The 26,467-nt window shown below is 32.6% G+C and overlaps 3 protein-coding genes and 2 long non-coding RNA genes across 25 annotated transcripts; 2 read left to right on the top strand and 3 right to left on the bottom strand.

Moving 5' to 3' along the window:
• Positions 1-1,378: 1,378 nt before the first annotated feature.
• LOC146939842 (uncharacterized) lies at positions 1,379-4,607 on the bottom strand. The gene is made up of 2 exons (XM_085753379.1): positions 3,970-4,607; positions 1,379-2,017 (listed from the first exon to the last, which is right to left on the bottom strand). The coding sequence occupies exons 1-2, from the start codon at positions 4,380-4,382 to the stop codon at positions 1,789-1,791; spliced, it is 642 nt and encodes a 213-aa protein (XP_085609505.1). The 5' UTR covers positions 4,383-4,607; the 3' UTR covers positions 1,379-1,788.
• Positions 4,608-10,136: 5,529 nt separating this feature from the next.
• Positions 10,137-11,438, bottom strand: LOC146939843 (uncharacterized). Its single transcript, XR_015033471.1, has 4 exons — positions 11,383-11,438; positions 11,163-11,262; positions 10,811-10,904; positions 10,137-10,566 (listed from the first exon to the last, which is right to left on the bottom strand). It is a non-coding gene; the product is annotated as an uncharacterized LOC146939843 (long non-coding RNA).
• A 28-nt stretch (positions 11,439-11,466) lies between these two features.
• Positions 11,467-12,096, bottom strand: LOC146939844 (uncharacterized). Its single transcript, XR_015033472.1, has 3 exons — positions 11,963-12,096; positions 11,821-11,881; positions 11,467-11,670 (listed from the first exon to the last, which is right to left on the bottom strand). It is a non-coding gene; the product is annotated as an uncharacterized LOC146939844 (long non-coding RNA).
• A 603-nt stretch (positions 12,097-12,699) lies between these two features.
• LOC146939845 (uncharacterized) lies at positions 12,700-21,912 on the top strand. 21 transcript variants are annotated; one of them, XR_015031787.1, is made up of 9 exons: positions 12,781-13,593; positions 15,592-15,706; positions 17,557-17,618; positions 17,773-17,870; positions 18,749-18,833; positions 18,920-18,989; positions 20,477-20,596; positions 20,698-20,750; positions 21,433-21,912. XR_015031787.1 is itself a non-coding variant. In XM_085753405.1 (7 exons), exons 2-6 carry the CDS (start codon positions 15,662-15,664, stop codon positions 18,963-18,965), a joined length of 336 nt encoding a protein of 111 aa, XP_085609531.1. In that variant the 5' UTR covers positions 12,781-13,593; positions 15,592-15,661; the 3' UTR covers positions 18,966-18,989; positions 20,477-20,709. The 21 variants fall into 21 exon arrangements, 5 of the variants coding, with proteins under 5 accessions (XP_085609531.1, XP_085609535.1, XP_085609532.1 ...); XR_015031800.1 differs by lacking the exon at positions 21,433-21,912 and adding an exon at positions 18,067-18,119 and having other exon boundaries at positions 17,540-17,618; positions 20,698-20,921; XR_015031797.1 differs by lacking the exon at positions 21,433-21,912 and adding an exon at positions 18,067-18,119 and having other exon boundaries at positions 20,698-20,921.
• Positions 21,913-22,618: 706 nt separating this feature from the next.
• Positions 22,619-24,016, top strand: LOC146939846 (uncharacterized). The gene has a single exon (XM_085749824.1). The coding sequence runs from the start codon at positions 22,619-22,621 to the stop codon at positions 24,014-24,016; it is 1,398 nt and encodes a 465-aa protein (XP_085605950.1).
• Positions 24,017-26,467: the final 2,451 nt, after the last annotated feature.

Genomic DNA, 26,467 nt, shown 5'->3' on the forward strand with positions numbered 1-26,467 from the left:
GTTTATAGATGGATCTTTGCATAGTGGACCACATAAAATTTTGGGTCATCGTGCACTATAGAAAAGTCTTGTGTTTGACTAGTTTACATTATATAATTCAAACCGTGTCAAACCCTCTAAAGCACAAGTTTTAACATAGTTGGCCTTTCACACATAGGGTCAAAAGAGGCTTTCATATCAGTAGTTGCGGAGTTAGTATGAATGGTCAAAAGGAGTTTGCTCATCTCTATCTTGTATTCTAGATTGGTTTGGATATGAGATTTTCAAATTAGTTTTCACCTTCTCCTACTTCATCATCTTGTGTTCTCAAATTTTCAGAGGGCACGTTAGAGGGATGACAAGCATTCACCCTCCATCTTCTTGTACTACATATTTAACTTTAGTTGCCAAACATTTTCTACTCTGTAGCATAATGGCATTGTAAATGTGTTGAAATCATGTTCGATTAATAAATTGTGCTGAATTATTAAATTTTGTTGTCATTATAAATTATGTCATTTTAATAAATTGAGTTGAATCTGAACAAAATTGTCTAAATACTGTTCAAATTTTATAATCGAAAAAACTTCATATACAATTTAGATTATAAAGTCCGAACAGAGATAAAATACAAATCAGAGGGGGCGTGAGAAGAACATAAGGTGAAAATAGAAACACTCAAATAACCGGTCAAATTTGGGTTGACCCTATTTTTTTTAAATGGCCCTAAATAGTACATACATTTGTTTTTTTTTGTTACAACATATATTCGTTATTTGAATGATCTGCACAATTTTATTTCTTGAATCAACATCTCCATGCAAATTTTCGAAAAAATAATATCAGCAACAACTTTGACAATTATTATCCAATTTAAACTTTATTAATACAAATATATAAACTTAAAAAAGAAATGCATTTAGCAAAAACCTTTTTAATTGATATGCACCATCAATATAAAAAGTTTTACAAATGCAGAAAAATAAATTAAATGGGCCAGGCTAATCTGTTGGCCAGTACAGTCTGTAGTGATAATAATCTGTAGATTGTTACTTTTCCTACCCTATGAATTTCTTGCGCATCATATTCATATTTTAAAATCCGAAATGTTTCAACATGTTTTGGAGGTTTTTATGGGGTGTTTATGCCGTTTGAATTCTATAATCCGAACTGCATAGTGGGTTGGCCAGTATTTGTACTTTTAACTTCTAAGCTTATTTTATTGTTAATTCTTCCTTAATATCAAACAAAAAATCTTTTACCATTTCCCTACACCTTTAATCTTTGTTAACCCCTTTTCTTATGTAACAAAAACAAAATTACATATAGTACCAGATCCCTCGTTCATTAAAAATGAAGCATTCAATTCAAGCTCCATAAAAGAAGGGGGAAAAAGAGGGAAAGAAAATTTATATGCTTGCTTCATTTCCTCAACACAATGCAGTCTCAATTTTTTTCTCTCTCTACATGTGAATCCATTCATAACCCAAATGAGAAGACAATAAGAAGCAGTTGAGACAAGGAAACTAAGTTATAACTTATAATAACAGGTCATAATGCTGTTCCTGCATGTTGTGAAAAATATGAGATACTTCCTAAATTATGTTTGGAAGCTGGTTACATTGTTAACCAACAACAAAAATATTTTTGCAGCATTGACCCTTCTTGTTACTTACTTGAACATATCAATTGTCTTGTGTGAAGAGTAGAGACGCGTGAATTGAACATGGTACCTGTGTTTATAATGGTCACAGATTTGTCCACAAATCCTCAATCATCTTACCTGCTAGATCCTGAAGTTATAGGATTTCAGGAATGCAAATAGAAGCGAAAAAGCCAGGAGATGACAAAGGCAATGACCATACAGGCAAGGAGGAAATTCAAGAACCGGTGGAGTAGGCGTTGAGTTTCTGCAGGTGGGGGAGGTCTAGTTGGTGGTAGAACAGATGCATCATTAGCTTCACTCCACTGTTCTGTCATTTCAACTTCAACTATACCAGATACATTTCTAGCAATGGATCCACAGATTTCACAAGTTCTGTAAATAGTACATGTAAATTTTTTGTTATTGCCAAAAAAATAAAACAGTTAACTTTATAAGAAATTTAAACATACATGTATACAAGTAATCCAATTAGAAGTATTTATAGAAGTATAAGGATGGCTTGGTATCCTAACCAACATTTGTCACTTTTCTACCTTTGGACTTGAACAACTACTTCACTCAGAAAAACTGTTTAAAACCGCAGTACATGCTTGAATTCACATACTATGGCATGTTGAAAGAAAACTATTGATCTTGAGCAATATTTTACCATCAAACAGGTAAAGCCATGAGAATTAATCCAGCCAATATAAAAAATTCGGCCACAAGAGTTTCCAAGATGTTTTCCAAATTTACATGAATCAAAAGGTTACTCTTTTCTATGATCCAACTTTTATGTGACAGTTGGCCAGTCTATTAAATAAGATAATGACCAAAAGATTATAGTAGTTTAACAGAGCAGAGTGCACAATTGGTCAACTCCAAACCCAAAATGGAATAAAAGAATTAAGAAAAAAAGAAATGCCATTATCAATTTTCAGACTTTCTAGCAGTTGAATCAAATCACAACTAGGATAGGTACAATTTGACAATTATTAATCCCATTCTCCACATGAAGTCCATCCTCTAAGTACCTGCGATATAAAAACATTTAGGGTGTGTTTGGATGGAGGGTTTAGGAGGGGGAGGGTTTACTTTTCATGTTTAAATTACACACACTGTGAAATGTTATTTAAAAAGTTAACATATTAACATGATAAACGATCATAAATACTTCAATCACACATAATTTATTTTAGAAAAACATGTTATATGGTCCGTATTTTGAAAACAAAAAGGGAACCTTCCCCTCCTATACCATCAATCCAAACACACCCTTAGAAGACTAAACTGTTTCCGTAACATCACATAAAAGCAAAGATTCTACTTCCTTCTAATAGGGAAACAATATGAGAGCTTACAAAGGAAAAGTCATAAAAGTATATCAAACATGATGTGCACTGGGATTTCCTCTACTGAATTTTCGTCCCCAGCTCTGGTTATCTAAAATGTTTCTACCTTTGGATAAACAACTTCATTTGCAGCTTATGGATAAACTCTTTCTATAACACAATATGAAATACAGTCAAACTGTTTTGTGTAATCTATAAGTTATTTTCATACGCTACCCTTGAGACCTTATAAAGATAAGCTGAAAACAACTTATAAACACAATATCAGCTGTTCTCCTAAGTTCTCTCAGACAATCATATAAGTGTTTATATTAGTAGATAAGCTCAAATAACTCAATTCAAACAACCTTATATTCGTCTATACCCATTTTACCCTTTTCTGGGACACACCCAATAATTTACTTGATTTTTGAATAATAGAACAGGAGGTGAAAACAAGTGAAACTTGCAAGATGCAGGTATCAGTTTATATCACACAATAATCCTATGCAAATGCTGATGCACCTAGTCATTTTTTTTTTAATTATTTAGAAAAAGGGACAAATCATATCATAATTGTGCTTGAATTGGACCTACAAACTATTTACTACACAAAGCATATCATTTTTATCTGGATTAGATACTTTTCCAATAGCATGTCTTAATCTAGTATTTTGTTATGAAAAAGACAATCTAACCATCTAAACCTCCGAGAATATTCAGCACATGTCACAAGAGTGACTCAAATAGTAGGTTCTCACAACCTATGAAGCACTAATAGTGAGTAGTGACACATACACGTTGACACTAGTAAAAATTTGAAAAAATAGATTAATTTAACGTAATCACATGTGTCAGTGTTGTGTCGGACATGTCATCAATCATAAGTGTCAATGCTACAAAGCTCACAACAACGTCAACAAGAGAGTAATTGTTATTATGTCACAACTAATCACACAAACCCATTACACACCTAATTAAGAAACAATGTTAATTTGACAATGCAGCACTTACTTGTTACCCTTGACCTTAAACCAAGCTTCAGCACATTGTTTATGAGCAGCAGCCAAATCATCTTTACACGAACATCCTAGTTCAATGGGAGTCCCAGATTCATGTTGGTCATCATCACGATTTTTCATATCCATACTGAGATGACAAATCCTACAATCTCTCTTCACACCATCATCAACATTAACCACAGTCTCCAGATCCAAATCCACACAACATTCAGACACAGACACAGAAGACACTCTCTCTTTCTCACACACTCCAACATTCTCCGCTGTAGAGTTCCGAGGAGATGCATTTTCCATGTTGTCGACGGGAACAACAACGTGAGACTTGTCTTGTCCTGCGTGAAGGACATTTTCGATGGTACTAAAGTTGAGAATCTTCATGTCATGGCTTTGGGAGATAGAGATCATGAATACCCATTAAGGTTTGTTGAAAGAAGAAGAAAAAGGCGCAGTTTTTTATGCAGATTCAAGCAAAGAGTGATGTGAAGTGTGTTAATGCAGTTTTAGAAAGAGATCTACACGTTAACTCTTAGGTATTAATTTGGTAGCTTTTCTTTCTCCTCTCTCACACGACTTCTAGGAAGAAAGATCCAAAAAATGTGAATAAATCAATTTAAGGAATTTTTTTTTTCTTATATATTTGTTAAGTAGCTTAATGAGTAAAAAATTCAGCTATTAACGTGAATAAATAATCGGATGTATCCTGATAAAAAAATAAAAAATAAATAATCGGATGTATGAGGTTGGACCACTTACCCCTATACATACATTATACAATGTGTCTACTAGTTAACATAAACTTACCGATTATTTGTTACCATTAAGTAACTTAATGAGTAAAAATTCACCAATTAACGTGAATAAATAATCGGGTATATACATTATACAATTACGAGAATTAAGAAGTGTTATTTGAACAACTAAAACATGATAATGTGCTGTCAAAAAATACATCATTTATACCTATTGATATGACTTGAGGAAAAAGAAAAAATATTTTAAATAAAAATGAAGCTTAAATATGCAAACCGTCCCTGTAATTTGGGCGTGTTTTGATTTTCGTCCTTGTAAAAAATTTTTTTTTAAAAACATTCCTCTAAATTTTTTTTTGTTTTAAAAAGGTCCCTGGCCCCACTTTTTTGCTGACATGGGATGGCATTGGCCACGTGGCAGTTGCTGACTGTGCAACTTTTGCCACGTGGCCCTGACGTGGTAGTCTACGTCATTAAAAATTTGAATTTTTTTACAAAAAATCTGAAAATTATTTTTTAAAATTAAAAAAACGGAAAATAAATAAAAAAATATAAAAAATTCCAATTTTTTTTTGAAATATGAAGAAAAAATTGGAAATTAGTGTTTTTTAAATCTAGAAATAAATTTTTGAAAAATAAAATTAAAAATTATATAATCTCAAAATTTATAACTTTTGAAAATATAATTTTTAGTATTTTCGAAAAAAATGTAATATATAATTTTCAAAATAAAAAAAAATGAATTTTCGAAAATTTAATTTTCAGTTTTTTTAAATTTAAAAAAAGAATTTTCAGAATTTCGAAAAAATATTTTTTTAATTAAATATCGAAAATTTAATTTTCAGTTTTTTTAATTTTTTTATGATTTTTAATATTATTTTCACTTTTTTTAATTTAAAAAAAAAAGAATTTTCAGAATTTTGAAGAAAAAAATTTAATTTTCAGTTTTATTTTCCGATTTTTAAATCTATTTTCGGATTTTTTTAATTTAAAAAAGAATTTTTAGAATTTTGAAAAAAAATAAACAAAATTTAATTATGTGGCATGCCACGTCAGCGCCACGTTGCAAAAGTTGCACAGTCAGCAACTTCCACGTGACCAAAACCATGCCACTTCAGCTGAATAGTGGGGTCAGGGACCTTTTTAAAAAAAATAAAAAATTTACAGGGATGTTTTTAATTTTTTTTTTTTACAAGGACGAAAATCAAAACGCGCCCAAATTACAGGGACGGTTTGCATATTTAAGCCTAAAAATGAAATCATATCTACCCGACTTATAAATACATTGTTGGACAACTAAATGATTTTCCACATAACATTTTCTAATCAATTTATTCCTTGAGTATCATTCTCTTCAATTTAGCGTGTAATTATAAGGACGATGGACATGACAACATGGTGAGATTTTAGAGTTATAAGATAGCATACATGCATGGACCATGATTAGGATTTAGACCTCAAAACCTTAATTGGATAATTGTTTTCGGAGGACAATTGTACACAAATCATGATATAATTTGATCAAATGGTCATGGTTAGATCATCAACCTTTCATTGAGTGCGCCTATAGAACGTGCCCATGCTTTTGTCCACGAGCTAGTAGTTTAGGGATTAATTGACCCGTCAATGGATTCGGCTTTAGACCAGTTTAAAGCAATAATTAATGGTTTCTAAATAATAAAAATGTGTCAATTCATTTCATGCTGTTAAGAAATTAACGACTAAATTGAAAGAAACGTTCACACTAGAATAGGCATGGTTAGACAAGCAAAAGGCTACTCACAAATTTAATCTACCTTTGTAATTTCTTAACAAAACATTTTATTGCCCAACTTGTAATGTTTAGAAGGAGAAAAAAAAAATGTAAACTCGCACAATTTTGAAAGCAAAATTGTAAATTTTCTAAAAGAGACACACCTACTCAAATTCTCCTCCAAATATACTCGATAGACTAAAATGGTTGTTTTGAATAACACTCAAATTGACTTCGCATATTTACACTAACTCTCTACTTTTTCATTTTTCACACAGAGAGATGAGAATATTCATTTTGCTAGAGAAAATGATTTACAAAAGGGTTAATTATGTTTTTGGTCCCTACAAAATGGCGACCTTGTAAGTTTAGTCCTTACTTAATTTTAATAGCATTTTTAATCCCTACAAAAAATTTCTGCACTCAATATTAGTCCTTACTCAATCCAAATTTGTTTAATTTATGCTTAAACTCTTAAGTTTTTCAACAATTTTTTACAGGTGTGTTAAGAACGTTATTAAAAGGTCCTCCGAAAAAAATATTGCAAAAATTTGATTTCTACGTCCATATTTTTGTTATTTATATCTTAAACTTTTGTCGTTTTAAAAAATTCATATTAAATTTATTTCATGTTAAAAAATTATAGATTTTAGTAAATGAACCGTTCATAGTGTTCTAAACTTGTATAAAAAGAATCGTTAAAAAATTTAATAGTTTAAGGATAATTAAACAAAATTTATTTTAGCAGGGACTAAAATTATAAGTAAATTTTTTTTGTAGGGATTAAAAATGCTATTAAAATTAAGTAAGGACTAAACTTACAAGGTTGCAATTTTGTAGAGACCAAAAACATAATTAACCCTTTACAAAACATCCTTTAAAAAACTGATTTGCAAATATTGGCATCAGTTATCTATACAAAAACATTTGCAACTTTGTGACACTCAATAGCTAACTAAGATATTTAGTTATAACAAACTACAGATAAATATTTGAATTACAAAACTAACACAAAATAACATGATCCTTAATTCAAATTATGAAGAGAAACAACTCTAAGCTCTTCAAAATAATCAAACTCTTATTGTCTGGGTCGATATATTTTACCCTCTGCATATCAATAGGACAATATACTACTTGAAGTCTTCCTTTCTTCATTTGATTTTGATCCCTCAAAATGTGAAATCTAGTTTCAAGATCGATGTTTGATTTGTTGTCTATCGTCAATGACATAGGATTCAAGACTTCTATCTTCAATACAACAAGAAAAGATTCAAGTCAAAGTTCTCGGCAGGCAACATGCCTTCATGCACTATACTCAGTCTCACATGCAAATTTTAGAACTCCATGAAATTGGAGTTTTCACAAGCTCAAACAATTACCCCTTAAAAATGAATAAGTGAGAAATTTAAAGTTCAAACACCGTCTCATACATATTCCAATATATTAGCCCTGTCAATTAAACACTTTCAACTTATATACATTGTTTATGATAGTCAAAATGGGACACTAGTTTCAACTCATATACATCCTTATATACATTGTTTAAGATAGTTGAAATGACAAGCTTTCAACTTATATACATCCTCTTATACATCATTTTTTCAGTGGTAGTTTTCTTATAGGAGTCTGTTTTTAGGTGGTGACATGTATTTGGTGGGTATCGTCCTCTTGGGTGTTTTTAGGATTTGATTTTCGGGTGTTCCGCCTATATACGATGCCTTTTGTTTGTACTCTCAGTTTCATCGGTCTCTGTTCGTCTTGAGCAGAGATCTGGTTGTTTAATAAAATTTGCTGCTTCAAAAAAAACTTATATACATCCAATATTGAATAGTCCCTCTATCCCAAATTATATGTGGCTTTGGGAAATTTTTGTCTCAAATTATATATTGCTTTATAATACCAATGAGGCAATAATGCTATTTTTTCTATTATATCCTTAACAATTTATTACTCTATCTTCTTTCAATTCTTTAATTTATCTTTCTTGTATAATTTATTAAGGACAATTTTGTAAAAAAAAACTCATAAGATCTCTTTTTCATACAAAAGTAATTATATTTTTTAATACGTGTAAAATGGCCAAAACATCATATAATTTAAGACGGAGGGAGTAATTTGATGGACTAATTAATTGTTAGAATAAATAAATTATACCAATTAGTTTTGTACCATCTTTTTGACGAAATCTTAGTTTGTGCCACTTTAGTTTGCACCATTGAAACTACAATAAATCATTTATATAAACTAGTATATTTAATATAATACTCCCTTAGTCCCAAATTATATGACGTTTTGAACATTTCACATGTATTAAAAAATGTAATTAATTTTGTGTGAGAAAGGGATATTATAAGTTGTTTTACAAAATTGTCCTTAATAAATGACACATAAAAGATAAATGAATGAATCGAATGAAAACAAAGTAATAAATAGTTAAAAATATAATAGAAAAAATAACATTAATGCTTAATTGTAAAACGAAATATAATTTGAGACAATTTTTTTTGTCTAAAACGACATACTCCCTCCATCCCAAAATATAAGCAAAAATTGGTCAACAAAAGTTAATGTATTTGGTTCAAAATTTGTACCAAATACATTAAATTTTGTTGACTAATTTTTATTTATATTTTGGGACAGAAGAAGTATAATTTAGGACAGATGAAGTAAATAGAAAGTAAAAACATAGTTAAGTCATTATTACACTAAAACACACTACCAAAAAAATTATTACACTAAAACAAAAAGAAACGGGTGTACATATAAGTAAAAAAATATTACTAATATTTAGAACTAGACCTTGACCCGTGCAATGTACGGGTATTTTTTGTTTGTTTCAATTTTTTGACAATATAAACATCAAATTGGATAAATGTATTTTGTATTAGATTTCAATAAATACTACAATTATATTATTGAATAATTCAAATTAAAATCATTTTCAATATCACAAATCAAGTTACATTCAGCCTAAAAAGAGTAGATAAGTAACTATTAAACATTCGAAAATACGATTTGGAATTGAAAGTGTCAATAGTAACCATTACAATTTAAAGCATGAGTGTGTTATTACTTAAAGCCTTAAGTGTCTTATTATTTAAAGCATTGACAACCAAGGAAATTAACACAATCACAATAGGATTTCAAGCATCAACTTTCATCAAAACTGACACAATCACAATCCACAAAATCAAAATGAATAAAATAGCATTTATATCAAAATTAGTTTAGTGATCATACCATTAATAAGTTAGTATGGATGAAATATGCATCACAGTCACAATTTTTAGGATAAATTGAAGGAAAAAAGGGAAGAAATGGATGGAAACCGCTGCCTTCTGGGTTGAGATCAAAGGAATAAGGGTTCACAAACGTTCAATGTTCAATTTTGTAAAGAAAGAAAAAGGGATTAATTAGTTTTTTAATGAGGGTGTTTGGTATTGGATATGAGGTAGTGGAATCAAAATTATATCACAAAAACAATTATTGACTTAGTGGTTGGAGTGCTTGCATGGAACTATAATGTTGTGGGTTCGAATCCTTGCGAAGAGTTTTTTCATAAAGATTTTTTAAACCCTCAAAAAAAGCGGGATTAGGTTAAATAGTGGCGGGATTAGGGTTAATCAGCACTGTTTAACATTTACTAGACCATCGACCCGTGCTAACGCACGGGTCATACAAAAGAACAAATATAGCGCAAATATGAAAGTAAATACTTACCTTGAATCGAAAAAATAGTATAATTCAACTCATAAAATAAATTGCCACAAACGTTCCATGACATCGACCATGTTACAGAAAGGAAAAACATTGAATCCTAAATGTCTGATTCATTGAGATTGAAGAAATTCGCTAACAAAGCAGATAGTTCCAGCATTCGAGCAAGTTAAACAGCTTTAGTGTCGGTAGGCTCAATCTTGACACGAACAACCCTGTTAGGTTTTGTAACCGATGCCTGACCAGCTTCACCATGTTCAACAACCACAGAGTTAATGCTATCAGAGGACCTCTTAAGACTTGTCTTGCTGGTTGGTGTGTCAATCACAGAGGTATTGCTACATGAGTCTTCAATCTCCTGTACATCCTGCAGACATTTGCGTAAAAAAATTTGTTTAAAACATAACTTGAATAGATATAAAATACCCACAAATTCTTTGACAAAACAATACAATTGAGTTAATGTGAGTTTGAAAGATTACGTTGACTCCGCGATAGGATTGGATACACAATTTTTTAATAGGGTACCTTAGAAATACATATATAAGTAAACATTTAAATTTGAGAAGCCGTGAACACAAATTGACAACGATGAGAAGTAATATTGTTACCTGCTGCAATCTGTGTTGGAGCTAAAAAACCCGAATTTCTCACTTTCGTGCGGTTATTTTAAATAATCATAATAAGCATAATCACCAATAAAATCTGCAAAATAGCAGGTAAAAACCGAAATCAAAACACAATGATGAATAATGTAAAATCAAAATCAAAACTTCAAATGGTTTTTTTTAGGAAAAAAATCAAAACTCAAATGTTGATTATCAGACATCTAGAATCAAAAATCAAAACTCAATAATCTAAAATATAAATCATAAATAAATCATAGGAAAACTATAGAGTATATGCGGTACCTTGTAGAGAAAGAGTAGGGGTCATATTTTACAATTTTATGGGAATCATTACCTTGACGGTCGAAAATGAATCGTCGCCGAAATGGGTCGTCACTGTGACTTTGAGTTATGGATCAACCACCAAGTTCAAAGCCAGCAAGAAATGTCGAACCCTAGAGGTAGATAAGGGATACAATACCAAATAAGCATAGAATCAAATGAATAAAGATTATTAACCAACAATTAAACAAAACTCACCTCTTTCAGAAAAATAAAAAATAAACAAAACTCACCATGATGTTCACAATTCAGTCTTCTACTATCTACCATAGAACAGAGAAGCGCATGTTAAAAACACATATTTCGATTACAAATAACACTGACACAAAATTAAGACCTTCAAACCCAAAACATACAAATCAAGATCAATGGATATACAAAATAAGCTCAAAATTAAATTTTTCCTAAACTATCAACAAATCATGATTATCTCCTCAAAAATCATATAAACAAAATAAAAAAAAATGAAATTTGAGCTATACCAGAGCCTTGTCGCTCATTTGTTGGCTCCTATTTTGCACCTGAAATATATAGAAGATACTATAAAAACGACAACATCATCTAAAGCTCAAAACTTTTGTAAGCAGCAAAGCTGATTATTCCATTAGAAAATATATAAATTTAGACGAATGACGATGCATAAGCAAGTAAAATGATTGATTGTAAAGTACCTCTCTAGGGCCATAAACAGTAGCAATGTCTTTGGTATTACCCATCTCGAAAATGGCAGAGCTGGTTTTACAATGAAAAAGAAGTTTAAGGTGAAATGCATCGAATATAAAAAAATAAATTGAGAAAGATAAAAGTATCTACCCATCAGCTTTGGATACAGCACCAATCTCTGCTCTAATTTGCCGCATCCAGGATTGCATAAAGAGGAGAAAAGATGGTAAATTAAATTTCATATCAGAAAGAAAATGAATTGGAGAAAAGAAAAAAGGGGAAAACAGCAGTACTTCCATGGGTCGGCGACCATAAAAGTTAAATATTTAGGAATATGTGTTGAAGTGTCTACCAGTTAGGCAGTGACAGGAGAGGAGAGTTTCCATGGTTCTTCCAGCCATAGGTCAAGAAGTGGAGAAAGGATTTCTGACTTGCGGCTTTATTTGTTATAGAAGCAGATAGTTTAGAGTGGAAACAAAATAGGAAACAATATAGAACCGTGATTTACGTTTTTTTTTTTGTGATGTTTATCCATCCAATTTGTTTCCTTGATTTCCTTTTATATATAGATAGATGATTTCCTTTTATTAGGGTTTTATGTTTATCGTGTGATTTCCTTTTTTTTTGTTTTCATAATTAACGATTTAGTTAGGGTAAAACAGTAATTGTAGCCATTAGGGTTTTGGAAAAATTAGGGCTTCAAAATTGGCTTGGGACAACTTTTCTATATAGATAGATATAGATTAAGATTAAGATTAAGATTAAGATTAAAATATTAAGATTAGGGTTCCAATGACTAGTGTGCCTAGGCCCAAAAAATACAAAAGCCCGGGGAGCAAAGCTTATAAATTGGAGACACGCTCTCTTTTTTGGGATGTGATTCTCAGCAGTCACAAAAATAACGCAGTCATGCAGTCGAACAACACACAACCTTCCGATTAAATAAGCGGTGCAGATCTATTTTTTCCACTCAAAACCTGCAACATGTAATAGTAAAAAGAGAAAACCCACACAAATGACGCAATCAAAACACAGTTCAAGTTATGAAAAATTGAAAATCCATCTGCATTAGCCATGACATCTCATCAATTGAGTTCCAATTCAATCAAGAATTCCAATTCATCTCATTGCAATTCATTAATTTTAAAACTAGGGGTTTTCTTTCTTCTTATTTTGAACGGGAGGGAGTTCTTTTTGTGAATCAGACTTGACCGGTCGGGATTCACAGTATACACCGTCATGTGTTAGTGTGTTCCTACGGTGTCGACACCGACACATCTTGTCTGAGCACCATCACAGATTGCCTCAACTGCGACACAACCCATCGTCACATTCGATCTACACCCAATTCACAGAACAATTAACCTTCAATACCCATCGCCGTAACAACGGATTATCTGAACCAGCCCTTTACCGTTGAACGGTCGCTAGTGGTGGTAGAAAGATTGAGAAACGCATGTTGGAGAGGAGAAAGAGGGAAGTTTGAGAATTAGGTTTGGAACGTTGTGGTTTTCTCTTCTTACTATCCTGTGCGAAGTTTCGAGTGGAAAAAATAGAGAAAGTAAATCCGCACCACTCATTTAATCAGATGGTTGTGTGTTGCTTGACTGTGTGACTGCACTATTTTTGTGACTGCTGAGAATCACATCCCCTCCTTTTTCCATTCGAAGGTTACGATTCTTTAATGGTAGGAAACGGTGTGTACCCGCTATTCGAAGGTGATGTCAGTTATGTGTTGGTGGTTTCATTGGTCTCGTTGCTGGGTTCTTTTTTCTTCAATGGTACTCTTCTTATCTCTATCTTGATGTTTAGGTTTTAATTCTTGAACTTTTTTACAGTGGAATTTTCATAAACCCTGTTCAATTGGTACTAGCTTAGCCATTCTCTCATTCTTGCTTATTCAACAACCCTATACAATTTTGTAAATCAAAGTTTAAACAGGTTATATACAAACGCTATAAATGTGTTAAATGCTGCAAGATTTTTTTTCGTCCAACAATATATGAGCCTAAATTTTGAAACGGTTAGGGTGCCTTGAGAACTTTAAAGAATTCATAATGTAGAGTTTGAATGGAATTCATTACTGTGATCGTCTCTTATGAGTTGAAATCATTTTTTTTTAATTTGAAAAGGGGATGATATAATTTTAAAACCAATGGTAGGAAACGATGAATATTATTTTTGCTCTTTAAATTTTGTAAATGTTGGGATGCTTCAGTGATTTTATGATCTTGAGTGCAATTCTAGACTATGAATTGTTACTCATATATATGATATATGAGCCGAAATTTTGAAACTATTATGATGCCTCAATGACCCGAAAGGAATTGACGGATATTATTTGTCCCATATGTTGCAAGTGTTGGGATGCCTCGGTGATTTTATGATCTTGATTGCAATTCTAGACTATGAATTGTTACTCATATATGATATATGAGCCTAAATTTTGAAACTATTATGATGCCTCGATGACCCGAAAGGAATTGACGGATATTATTTGTCCCATAAATGTTGCAAGTGTTGGGATGCCATGGTGATTTTATGATCTTGAGTTCAATTCTATACTATGAATTGTCACTCATATATGATATATATGAGCCTAAATTTTGAAACTATTATGATGCCTCTATGACCCGAAAGGAATTGACGGATATTATTTGTCCCATAAATGTTGCAAGTGTTTGGATGCCTCGATAACCCTAACGCAGACATTATGCCTCGATGCCTTAAATGTGATACTGATATGAATTTTTATTCATTCATAATGCCTCGATGACCCGAAAAGGAATTAATGGATATTATTTGTTTAAAAAAATGTTGCAAGTGTTTGGAAACCTTGATGACCCTAACAGAAATATCATGAACACTTTACTCTAAGTCGATGACCCTAATACGATACTGATTTAAATCTTTATTCATAATATAAGGGATGGATCCGCTGTGCTTTTATGACACTGAACGCAGTTCTAGACTATGAGTTGCCACTATGAGACGAAATGTGGGATGCTTTGATGGCCCAAAAGGAATTGATGAATATTATATATTCCATAAATATTGCAAGTGTTTGGATGCCTCGATGACCCTAAAGGAAACACTATGAACAATTCATTCATAGTGTAAAAGTTGTATGATGCCTTGAATGTGATATTAGTATGAATTTGTATTCATAATATAAAAGATGGATCTGTTGTGCTTTTATGACCCTGAATGCAATGAGATGGAATATAGGATGCCTCCATGACCCAAAATGGATATTGTTTGTTCCATAAATTTTGAAGTGTTGGGATGCCTCATTTGACCCTAAAAGGAACATTATGAATACTTCAATCATAATTTAAAGTTTGATCATGACTTACATGCGACATTGATATGAATATGTATTCATAGTATAATGGTTTGTATTCGTTGTGCTTTTATGACCTTCAATTCATTTTTAGACTGATTTTTCGTTGAATGCCATATGGGATGCCTCAATGATCCAAAAAGATATATGAATTTTATATGCTCCATGAATTTACTGCTGTGCTTTTTCGTAATATAAAGGTTTGTACCCATTGTGCTTTTATGACCTTGAATTCACTTTTAGATTGTGATTTGCCACTTTGCTATATGGGTTGCCTCAATACTTCTCTGTTTTCATTTTCAAAGGTTATGATGCATTTTAAAGAAGATGAAACACACATTGCTCGGTCCTTTCATCTTCTTAAAAATACGCAATATAAAAAATTTGCAGTTTCACATTCAACGGTAACATTTCTATACTCTATCTTACTTTTCAGGTTTTAATTCTTGAATTTTTTAATAGTGGAATTGGCAGTACCAGAATGATTCAGCAAACTCTGCTCTTCTATGGAGAACCTTTTGGCACCGACGACAACTTATTCATTAACTAAGGTATTGGAATTTTCACAAACCCTTTTGGTTTTATAATAATTGGTACATGTTGTTAGGCTAACCATTTTCACGAGAACCTTCAATCTTCTGCTTTATAAAAATATAGACAAATCCTTCGTATATGAGACTAAATTTTAAAATGGATAGGGTGCCTGCCTTGACAACCCTAAAGGAATAAAACTGTAGAAAGTTATTGTCGGATGCTTAGATGAATCTAAAAGGAATACCGTGACTGCTTTATTCATAATGTAAAAGATGGATGATATCATTTATGACTTGAATGGAATTCTTAAATTTGAATTGCCCTGTGAGTTGAAATCTTTTTTTTTCTAATCCGATAAAGGGATGATATATCCCTAAGACTGATGGTTGGAATGCATGAATTTTATTTTTATTCTTAAATTTTATAAGTGTTGGGCTGCCTGAGTGATTTTAAAGAGAACCACATTATGCACACTTTATTATTCACAATGTGAAAGCTTGATGGTGACCTAAATGCAAAATGAATGTGAATTTTATTCACAATATAAGAGATGATATCTATACGGCTTCTGTGATTCTGAATGCAATTCTAGGCTATGAATTGTCATCCAAAGATGAAATATGAGCCTTAATTTTGAAACTACTGAGATACCTCAATGACCCGAAAGGAATTGACGGATGTTATTTGTTCCATAAATGTTGCAAGTGTTTGGATGCCTCGATGACCCTAACGAAAACATTATGAACACTTTACTTATAATTCTGATTGCAATTCTAGACTATGAGTTGTCATCCAAAGACGAAATATGAGCCTTAACTTTGAAACTATTGAGATACCTCGATGACTCGAAAGGAATTGACTGATGATATTTGTTCCATAAATGTTTCAAGTGTTTGGATGCCTCAATGACCCTAAAGGAAATATTATGAACACTTTACTCATAGCGTAAAAATCGATGACCCTAATACGATACTGATATGAATATTTATTCATAATATAAGGGATGATGATATTTGTTCCATAAATGTTTCAAGTGTTTGGATGCCTCAATGACCCTAAAGGAAATATTATGAACACTTTACTCATAGCGTAAAAATCGATGACCCTAATACGATACTGATATGAATATTTATTCATAATATAAGGGATGGATCCGTTGTGCTTTTATGACCTTGAATGCAGTTATAGACTTTGAATTGCCACTATGATATTGAATGTAGGATGCCGTGATGATCCTGAATGAATCAATGAATATTATATGTTCCATAAATGTTGCAAGTGTTTGGATGCCTCGATGACCCTAAAGGAAACACTATGAACAATTCATTCATAGTGTAAAAGTTGTATGATGCCTTGAATAGTTAAATGTGAGTTAAATGTGATATTGATATGAATTTTTATTCATAATATAAGGGAAGAATCTGTTGTGCTTTTACCCTGAATATAATTCTAAATTGTAAACTGCCATAATGAGATTGAATATAGGATGCCTAGATGACCCGAAAGGAATATGAATCATGGATATTATTTGTTCCATAAATTTTGAAGTGTTGGGATGCCTCATTTGACCCTAAAAGGATTAATATGAACACTTCAATCATAATTTAAAGTTTGATGATGTCTTACATGCGTTATTGATATGAATTTGTATTCATAATATAAAGGTTTGTATTTGTTGTGCTTTTATGACCTTGAATTAGACTGAGTTGTCATTGCATGCTACGTGGGACGCCTCAATGATCCAAGAAGATATATGCATTTTATATGCTCCATGAATTTACTGTTGTGCTTTTTCGTAATATAAAGGGTTTGTACCCATTGTGCTTTTATGACCTTGAATTCACTTTTAGATTGTGATTTGCCATAGATTGTGATTTGCCACTGTGCTATATGGGTTGCCTCAATACTTCTCAGTTTTTGTCTTCGAAGGTTAGGATATGTTTTTAAGAAGATGAAACACGCATTGTTCGGTCCTTTTATCTTCTTTAAAACACGCAATATAATTTTTTTGCAGTTTCACCTTCAACGGTATCTTTTCTACACATCTTGCTTTTCTGGTTTTAATTCTTGAATTTTTTAACAGTGGAGTTCCTAGTATCGGAATGGTTCAACAAACTCTGCTTTTGTATGGATACCCTTTTGGCACCATTGTTTTGAAAGACACTTTATTCGTTAGCCAAGGTAATGGAATTCTCACAAACCCTTCTGGTTTTATAATAATCGATACATGTTGCTAGGCTAACCATTTTCACAAGAACCTTCAATCTTCCGCTTTATGCAAATATAGACAAATCCTTTGTATATGAGTCTAAATTTTAAAATGGTTAGGGTTTCTTGCCAATCGTAAAGGAATGAAACTTTAAAAATTTATTGTCAGATGCTTAGATGAATCTAAAAGGAATACTGTGGCCACTATATTCATAATGTAAGGTATGAATCCACATTGCTTTTATGACCCTGAATACATTTATAGACTATGAATTGCCACTATGATATGGAATGTAGGATGCCTTGATGATCCTAAATGAATCAATGGATATTATATGTTCCATAAATGTTGTATGATGCCTTGAAATGTGATATTGGTATGAATTTTTATTCATAATATAAGGGATGAAACCGTTGTGCTTTTATGACCCCAAATGCAATTCTAAATTGTAAACTGCCACAATGAGATGGAATATAGGATGCCTCGATGACCCGAAAGGAATATGAATCATGGATATTATTTGTTTCATAAATTTTGAAGTGTTGGGATGCCTCATGTGACCCTAAAAGGAACATTATGAACACTTTAATCTTAATTTAAAGTTAGATGATGTCTTACATGCGATATTGATATGAATTTGTATTCATAATATAAAGGTTTGTATTCGTTGTGCTTTTATGACATTTAATCCAATTTTATACCGTGAGTTTCCATTGCATGCTATGTGGGATGCCTCAATGATCCAAAAAGATATATGAATTTTATATGCTCTATGAATTTATTATTGCGTTTTTTCGTAATATAAAGGTTTGTACCCATTGTGCTTTTATGACCTTGAATTCACTTTTAGATTGTGATTTGCCACTGTGCTATATGGGTCCTTTTATCGTCTTTAAAACACGCAACATAAAAAGTTTGCAGTTGCACCTTCAACGGTAACATTTCTACACTCTATCTTGCTTTTCCGGTTTTAATTCTTGAATTTTTTAACAATGGAATTGGTAGCACTGGAATAATTCAGCAAACTCTGCTTTTGTATGGAGACCCTTTTGGGACCATTGTTTTGAAAGACAATGTATTCGTTGGCAAAGGTAATGAAATTTTCACAAACCCTTCTGGTTTTATAATAATTGGTACATGTTGTTAGGCTAACCATTTTCACAAACCCTTCTGGTTTTATAATAACGGTTAGAGTGCCTTAACAACCCTACATGAATGAATATGTAGAAATTTATTGTCGGATGCTTAGATGAATATAAAAGGAATACTGTGGCCACTATATTCTTAATGTAAGGGATGAATCCAAATTGCTTTTAAGACTCTGAATGCAGTTATAGACTATGAATTGCCACTATTATATGGAATGTAGGATGCCTTGATGATCCTAAATGAATCGATGGATATTATATCTTCCATAAATGTTGCAAGTGTTTGGAAGTCTCGTTACGAATACTTCACTCATTATGTAAAAATTGGATGATACCTGCTGAAATGTGATATTAATATGAATTTTTATTCATTATATAAGTGATGGATCCATTGTGTGCTTTTATGGATAAATCATGGATGTTATTTGTTCCACAAATTTTGAATTGTTTGGATGTCTCATTTGACCCTAAAAGGAATGTTATGAACACTTTAATCATAATTTAAAGTTTGATGATGTCTTACATGTGATGTTGATATGAATTTGTATTCATAAGATAAAGCTTCGTATTAGTTGTGCTTTAATGACCTTGAATTCACTTTTAGACTGTGAATTGCCACTGTGGAATATGAGATGCCTCAATGATCCAAAAAGAATTATGTAAATTATTTGCTCCATAAATTTACTGCTGTGCTTTTATGATCCCGAATGCTGCTCTATACCGTGAATGTGAATTATCACTCGAAGATGGAATATGAGTTTAAATTTTGTAACTATTTGGATGCCTTGTAACTCAGAAAGGAATCAATTAATATTATTTATTCCAGAATTTAAAGTGCGCCTATTTGTTCTGCATTGTGACTATTGCTTTTAGGTCTTCTGGTTGTTATGCTGTGATATTGCTATCTTTGGATGACAAAATTATGCATTACGTGTAGAATTAAGGCATGCTTTTGTTCGTATCAGAGACTTGAAGATTTGTCTTTATTTTTCTGTAGAAACATGTTTGTGTTGGTATGCAATGTGTAATTGAAATATTTCAAACTTTGAAACTGATAATACTTATTTTCTCATATCTTAAAAGTGTAATAAAAATAAAATCTTTTGATAAGGCTGGAAAATACAGAAAAACAAGTTTTTCATCAAAACAAAATCTTCATGGAAGTGCATCTTTGTGGGTTTTCTTTCTTGAGTGAGTCTTTTAAATGTGGCTTGGGATTTTGGCCGTCCTCAGAGAGATCTGAGCACCTTTGATTGAGAGAAGATTGTGTTGGAGTCAAATTGGAAAATCCTTAACACTAAAACAAGATTTATGTATGCATTAAACCAGTAGCTTGAGAACCCTTTGAGCTGTTTGGGGATTAAGTGTCAAATCTGACATAGGTGGTTCTATTTTGTCAGAAATTGTGATGTATATCATTATCTCTGCAGGTCTTGGATCAGCAGAAAGTCTGTCCTATTGTTTACTTGCTGAGCTTGTTCTTTGCTGCGGATGGACACCGGTTTCTGATTGACTTAAATGTGATATGGATGTGAATTTGTATTCATGATGTAAGAGATGATATCTATAGTGCTTTTACTACCCTTAATCAAATTCAACTTGAATTGCCACTCGGAGATGAAATATGATACTAAATTTCGTGTCTCTCCAGATTCCTCGGTGACCCGTAATGAATCAATGGATGTTACTTGTTACATGAATTTCGTAAGTGTTGGGATGTCTTGATGACCTTAAACAAAACATTAATCAAACTTCACTCATAGTGTAAAAGCTATATAATGCCTTAAATGTGATATTGAAGTGAAATTTTATTCATTATGTAATGGACATTTCACCAAGACTTTGAATGCAATTCTAGTATGTTCATATGTGAAATTTTATTCATTATGTAATGGATGGTACTCATTTCACCAAGACTTTGAATGCAATGCATCACATTATACACACACACATTTGTTGAAGCTATGCTGGTCTGTCAATTTGCATAAATGCATAGAATTTGCAGCTAGGAACAGAGACAATGAAAATGATCTTGTTCATAGATGCATTGATTTTACATAGGACTTGCTGCTATAAACTCACGCAATGTTGGTTTGTCAATTTTTGTGTGCTTAATAATAGTATGACTCTAGATTCCTTGACAATAAGTGACAGCTAGGAGGATTTGGGAGTGTGCTCCTCCTCGAGGTTTCAGGATCGATTCTCTCTGGTGTCAATTTAGGTGGGCTAGTTTAGCTTCTTCAAAAAAAAAAAAAAAGTGACAGCTAGGATGTGCAATGAAAGTAATGAGAAAACTAAAGTTTGGTGGTTATATTCAATGTGAACTGTTTATTGAAGTTGACCATAAAGTACAATTTTATCAGCAATGGTATGTTTTCATTTACAGGAAGGGATGGTTGCACTTTTATGACTCTGAATGCAAATTTAGGGTATGTAAACCCTCGAAGGTTGATGGACTCTGAACAAGAGCAATATATATGACTCTGAATGCAAAATTAGGGTATGTAAACCCTTGAAGGTTGATGGACTATGAACAAGAGCAATATATAGATGTATATGTGATCAACTTAAATACATCATATTGGGTATAACACTCTGCAGCGACTAAGTCATGAAGTGATGGTTTGTCATTTCAAACGTGTTTTAATATACTTGGAGAAGTGCCTCAAGATTCCATGAGAATAAGTAGTGAGTGTAATGTCCCTTGGCTCTTACCCTTAACTTCATGAGAGAAGTTATACATAGGAATACAATAAGTTTGATTTATCAATAGAAAATATGCAGAAGCTTTTCTTAATGTAATTATTTTATGATAAAATATGATACGTGGATGCTCTTTGAGAAATAAATTTAATTTTGAGTTAAATACTTTGGTTGTTAACTTGAGATCTATATATAACTTGAGATCGATTGGCCGAGAGCGATAGCGATTTGCGGCTTGCGATCACCGAAAAGCGATTTGCGTTTTATTTATTTGCGGTAACGTGAATCCACCTTTTGTTGACACCAGCACTTAATCTTTTGAAGAGATATTCTATAATAAGCAAGTGATGATAATTACACCATAAAAGGGAAGCCGCTAGCGATAGAGAGAATATACCTATTTAGTTTAATACTTCAAAGTATCTTCAACTACATATGAGGGAAATATTATGATATACTATTATCATCTAATTGCCGTTTTCTTGACCGATCGAATTTCTCCATGAATTGGATGCTTCTGCTTGATTTGCCTGCCGCCTATAAGTGTTGATTTGGTGGCTTGTTGAGTAATACTGGCTGCTTACCTTTCTTATGATCGGTGGTTGTGGCATCTCTTTGACTAATTCTCTTTGAATTATTAAGGTTATTGTAAGGATAATACTATTAGGTCTCAGTTTGTTTTTATTAATATAGTTTTTCTCTCCTTGTTGTGAGAGTTTTGGTTTTTCTCTTCTCGTGAGAGTTTTGATTTTTCTCGCCTCGGTGTGAGAGTTTGGTTTTTCTCTCCTCGTTGTGAGAGTTTGATTTTTTTCTTCTCTCCTCATTGTGAGAGGACATTGTTGTGATAACGTTGCAATATTTGTTTTACCATGAATTTTGAAGATCTTACTATTTTGAGCTGGAACATCAGAGGTGCTCTTAGTCTTGAGGGTCGTCGACATGCTAAAGAATTGGTAAGAAAACATCATCCTCTCTTTATTTTTATCATGGAAACTCATTGTCCTTTCTCCAAAGCATCACTATTTTGGAATCGTCTGGGTTATGAGTTATGTGCTCTATCCGAAGCGTCCGGTCATTCGGGAGGTATTTGGGTGCTAAAAAGTAAAGGTTGCGATTATGATATTACTGTGATAGATGTCTACTTTCAAGCGGTCATAATTTGCATTAAAAAGGCTGATTTTATGTGGTTTTGCTCTGCTATCTATGGTAGCCCTCAACTAGTCAATCGTGAAAAATTATGGAGTTATCTTATTTCTATTCGTAAAGATATTTTGAGTCCTTGGGTTATGATAGGAGATTTCAATGAAGTCCTTCATCCCTCTGAGATAAAAGGGGGCTTCTTTACATCTAGACAAGCTGAGAAATTTTCTAATATGATGGAGCAATGTAATCTTATTGACCTTGGAGCTACAGGTAGTAGTTATACTTGGACTTGTAAGGAACGGGGGATTCTGAAGGTTGCTAAAAGGTTGGACAGGGCACTTGGTGATTGTGCGTGGCGTACTACTTTTCCAGAAGCTTATGTCGAGAACTTGACACGGAATTATTCCGACCATCGCCCTATCCTTTTAAGGGGTGTTGGTTTTGTTCCAGCCAAACGTGTGCGACCTTTTCACTTTCAAGCTGCTTGGCTCACACATAAAGATTTTCCAAAGGTAGTCGATAAAGCTTGGGATAAAGGCGAACATATTGTACCCGCGAGTCTTGAGCATGTTCGGTTAGATGCGACTACATTCAACAAAGAGGTGTTTGGTGACATTCATAAAAGAAAGGGTACTCTTGTGGAGAAATTAAAGCAGGTTCAACACCAGTTAGAAATGGTTGATTCAACCCAACTCATGATGACCGAGGCAACACTCCAAAAAGAATATAATAATGTTTTGAAACAGGAAGAGATCCTTTGGTACCAAAAGTCGAGAGAGAATTGGGTGAAACTAGGAGACCGTAACACGAATTTTTTCCACACTCAGACACTAGTGAGGAGAAAGCGAAATAAGATCCAAGGTCTCTTTCTTGAAAATGGTCAATGGCGTACTGATGATGTTATTCTCCAAGCAGAAGCCATAAATTACTTTAAACAGTTATTTGATGTAGATCACTCCACTACTCCTAATACTTTATTGGTTAATGATATGCCTAATTTAAATGAACAATGCAGAGATTCTCTTACAACACCAGTCCTTAAGGAAGAGGTGAAGAGAGCCGTGTTTAGTATGAAGTCGTATAAAGCGTCTGGCCATGATGGATTCCAACCCATATTTTTTTAAACATTTCTAGGAAAGAATTGGTGATGACATATGACATCTTGTGCATACGACTTTCAATATGGGTACTATTAACGCTTCAATCGCAGAGACATTAATTGTCTTAATCCCTAAGGAGAGTAATCCCCAAAGGTTAAAGAATTTTAGACCCATCAATCTTTGTAATGTCATTTTTAAGGTAATCACAAAAGTTTTGGTTATTCGCTTACGACCCTTTCTTGTTGACTTCATCCCCAGTAGAGGTACTACTGATAATGCCATCCTGGCCCAGGAGGTTGTTCATTTCATACATCATTCTCGTGCAAAAAAGGGCTCTATTGCATTCAAAATTGATCTTGAAAAGGCATATGATAGGCTTAATTGGGACTTCTTGGAACTCACTCTCCATGATTTTGGTTTCCCCCCGACAACTATATCTCTCATCATGAGTTGCGTCCGATGTTGCGCTAAAAAAAACACACTTAGAGCAAGTGTACTCTATCGCAGAAGTAGTATAAAAGATTATCGTATCCTCCGAGATTAATTAACAAGTACCAAACTAATTAAGATTAATTTATTATTTAGACTAACAAGTAGTAGAATAATTTCGGTAACCATGTAAAAAGTAATGACGAAGAAGGATAAAAGTGCGAAGATGTAAATCAATAGAGAGAGGTCTAGGGTCGTGGTTTCACTTTGCTTGTTTTGATTCCTTTATGTCTAGTTCTAATCAAATTCCTATTTTTATTCCATCACCAATCCCTTTACTAAAACTATTAATCCGTTTGGTCATTCGTGATTAATATTCTTTCTCCAAGTTAACACTTTGTTTGGTCATTCAAAGAGTTGAAACTCAAGAAAAGCATAAAAAACAAAAAGGTTGAATGATTGGAAGACTAAAATTAAGGTTTGATCATGCAATAATTCTAGTCTCGATTGTTCTGTAGGTCCACCAATTAATTGCAGTACGATCGCTGATCAATTAACTGATTGTTAACATGCAAAGGTTTGATCATTCCTAATCATGTGATAAAATCAATAGAACAATTTAATTGGAATAGAAATAGAAATTATAATTAATAAACTATAACATGACAAGGTATCTCAACATACAAGATTCACCTAAGACCCTAGAGACTAATTTAGCTATCCATAATAAAAAACAATACTAAAATAGAGATAGAATTCATGAAATTAAGAACAAGAAGTAACCTAAAAGAAAGGAATGTGTGAAAATGAGTATCTGTAGTGTGAAGTATATTGAAGTATGTGTAATAAGTGAAGTGAGTGTTGTATCTTGATTTGGGATGTCACCTATTTATAGGTGTTGTGCTTGTGCCGCCTTTGATAAGGATTCTCTTGTTATCACCGCCTTCCTCAATTTGCCTTCAAGTTGCAATTCCACTTGTTCTCACCTACATCCACTTGATGGTAGATAAAAAATTCATTTTGTCTTCCTTTTTGTTTCTTGCGCTAGCTCTTGAGTTGCCATTCAGTCAAAGAAATCATTTTTCTTCCTCTGTACATCGCCCTTCTCTTTTTACTGTGCAGCCACTTTGTTTGAAAAAGGAAAACATTCCCTTAATCAGTGTCTGTTTGGATGATCAAAGAAAGTGAAAGGAAAGAAAGAGTAAGGAAAGATTATATGAGGAAAGAAAAAAGAATAGAAAGTGAGAGGATTATTTTGGTTGTTTGGTATAAAAGAAAGTGAATAGAAAGTGGAAGGAAAGAATGATGTGTATATTTGTAAAAAGACAATTACATCCTTGAAAAGTATTAGCTACATGGCATTTTAAATTAAATATTTTATCTACATATTAAAATATATTTTAATTTAGATATAACAATTTAATTTTCTTTTTACGCTGGGAAATTTTTTGTGAAGTATGTGTGTGGACAATTTAATTTAAGTGCATTTTTTTACAAGAGCAACATTGCAACGTTTGAATGCCTTAAAAAATGCACAATGATAATAATATAATCAAGCCTATTTTAGACTTTTCACATGAAATTGATGCCTTTTTGCAGGTTTCCGTCCTTGCACCTGCGGAAAGTTTTTGAGTGGGGGTCCCACCTCAAAACTTTCTTTCCCTACCCTTTCTTTGTCCTGCCAAACAGTGGAAAGGTACTGTATCCACTCACTTTCTTTCCCTATCCTTTCTTTCCCTTATCTTTCCATGGATCCAAACATACCTTAAGAATTATCACCGCCACAGCCACTTGCCTTCTAATCATTTTGTTTTCTCACCAACATCATTCAATTATGCAGCTACTAGGTGTTGGAAGATGACAAAATCTCTAACTTCTCCTTTCATTGAGTCACCGCCCCTGTTCCTTTTCTTTCCCCAAATATGACTAAAAGACACAAGCACATTTGATTTTATTTGGGCCTTCATGTAAATAACTTCTCTTGGGCCTATACTTGTATCTACTAAACTAGATAGGAAAATAAATGGCTGTTTTTTTTACCATTTT

The sequence above is a fragment of the Medicago sativa genome, chromosome 3 (assembly GCF_051527215.1).
Source record: "Medicago sativa cultivar Bolivia chromosome 3, Bolivia_mono, whole genome shotgun sequence".
NCBI lineage: Eukaryota > Viridiplantae > Streptophyta > Magnoliopsida > Fabales > Fabaceae > Medicago > Medicago sativa.

Bases quoted from the DNA above. Each gene is read 5' to 3' on its own strand.
- LOC146939842 (XM_085753379.1), bottom strand. From the start codon at position 4,382: ATGATCTCTATCTCCCAAAGCCATGACATGAAGATTCTCAACTTTAGT. The intron at 2,018-3,969 runs GTAAGTGCTGCA...TACTATTTACAG, and splicing joins TTTAAGGTCAAGGGTAACAA to AACTTGTGAAATCTGTGGAT.
- LOC146939845 (XM_085753405.1), top strand. From the start codon at position 15,662: ATGGAGAACCTTTTGGCACCGACGACAACTTATTCATTAACTAAG. The intron at 17,871-18,748 runs GTAATGGAATTC...ATTCACTTTTAG, and splicing joins CACTTTATTCGTTAGCCAAG to ATTGTGATTTGCCACTGTGC. The intron at 18,834-18,919 runs GTAACATTTCTA...GGAATAATTCAG, and splicing joins TTGCAGTTGCACCTTCAACG to CAAACTCTGCTTTTGTATGG.
- LOC146939846 (XM_085749824.1), top strand. From the start codon at position 22,619: ATGAATTTTGAAGATCTTACTATTTTGAGCTGGAACATCAGAGGTGCT.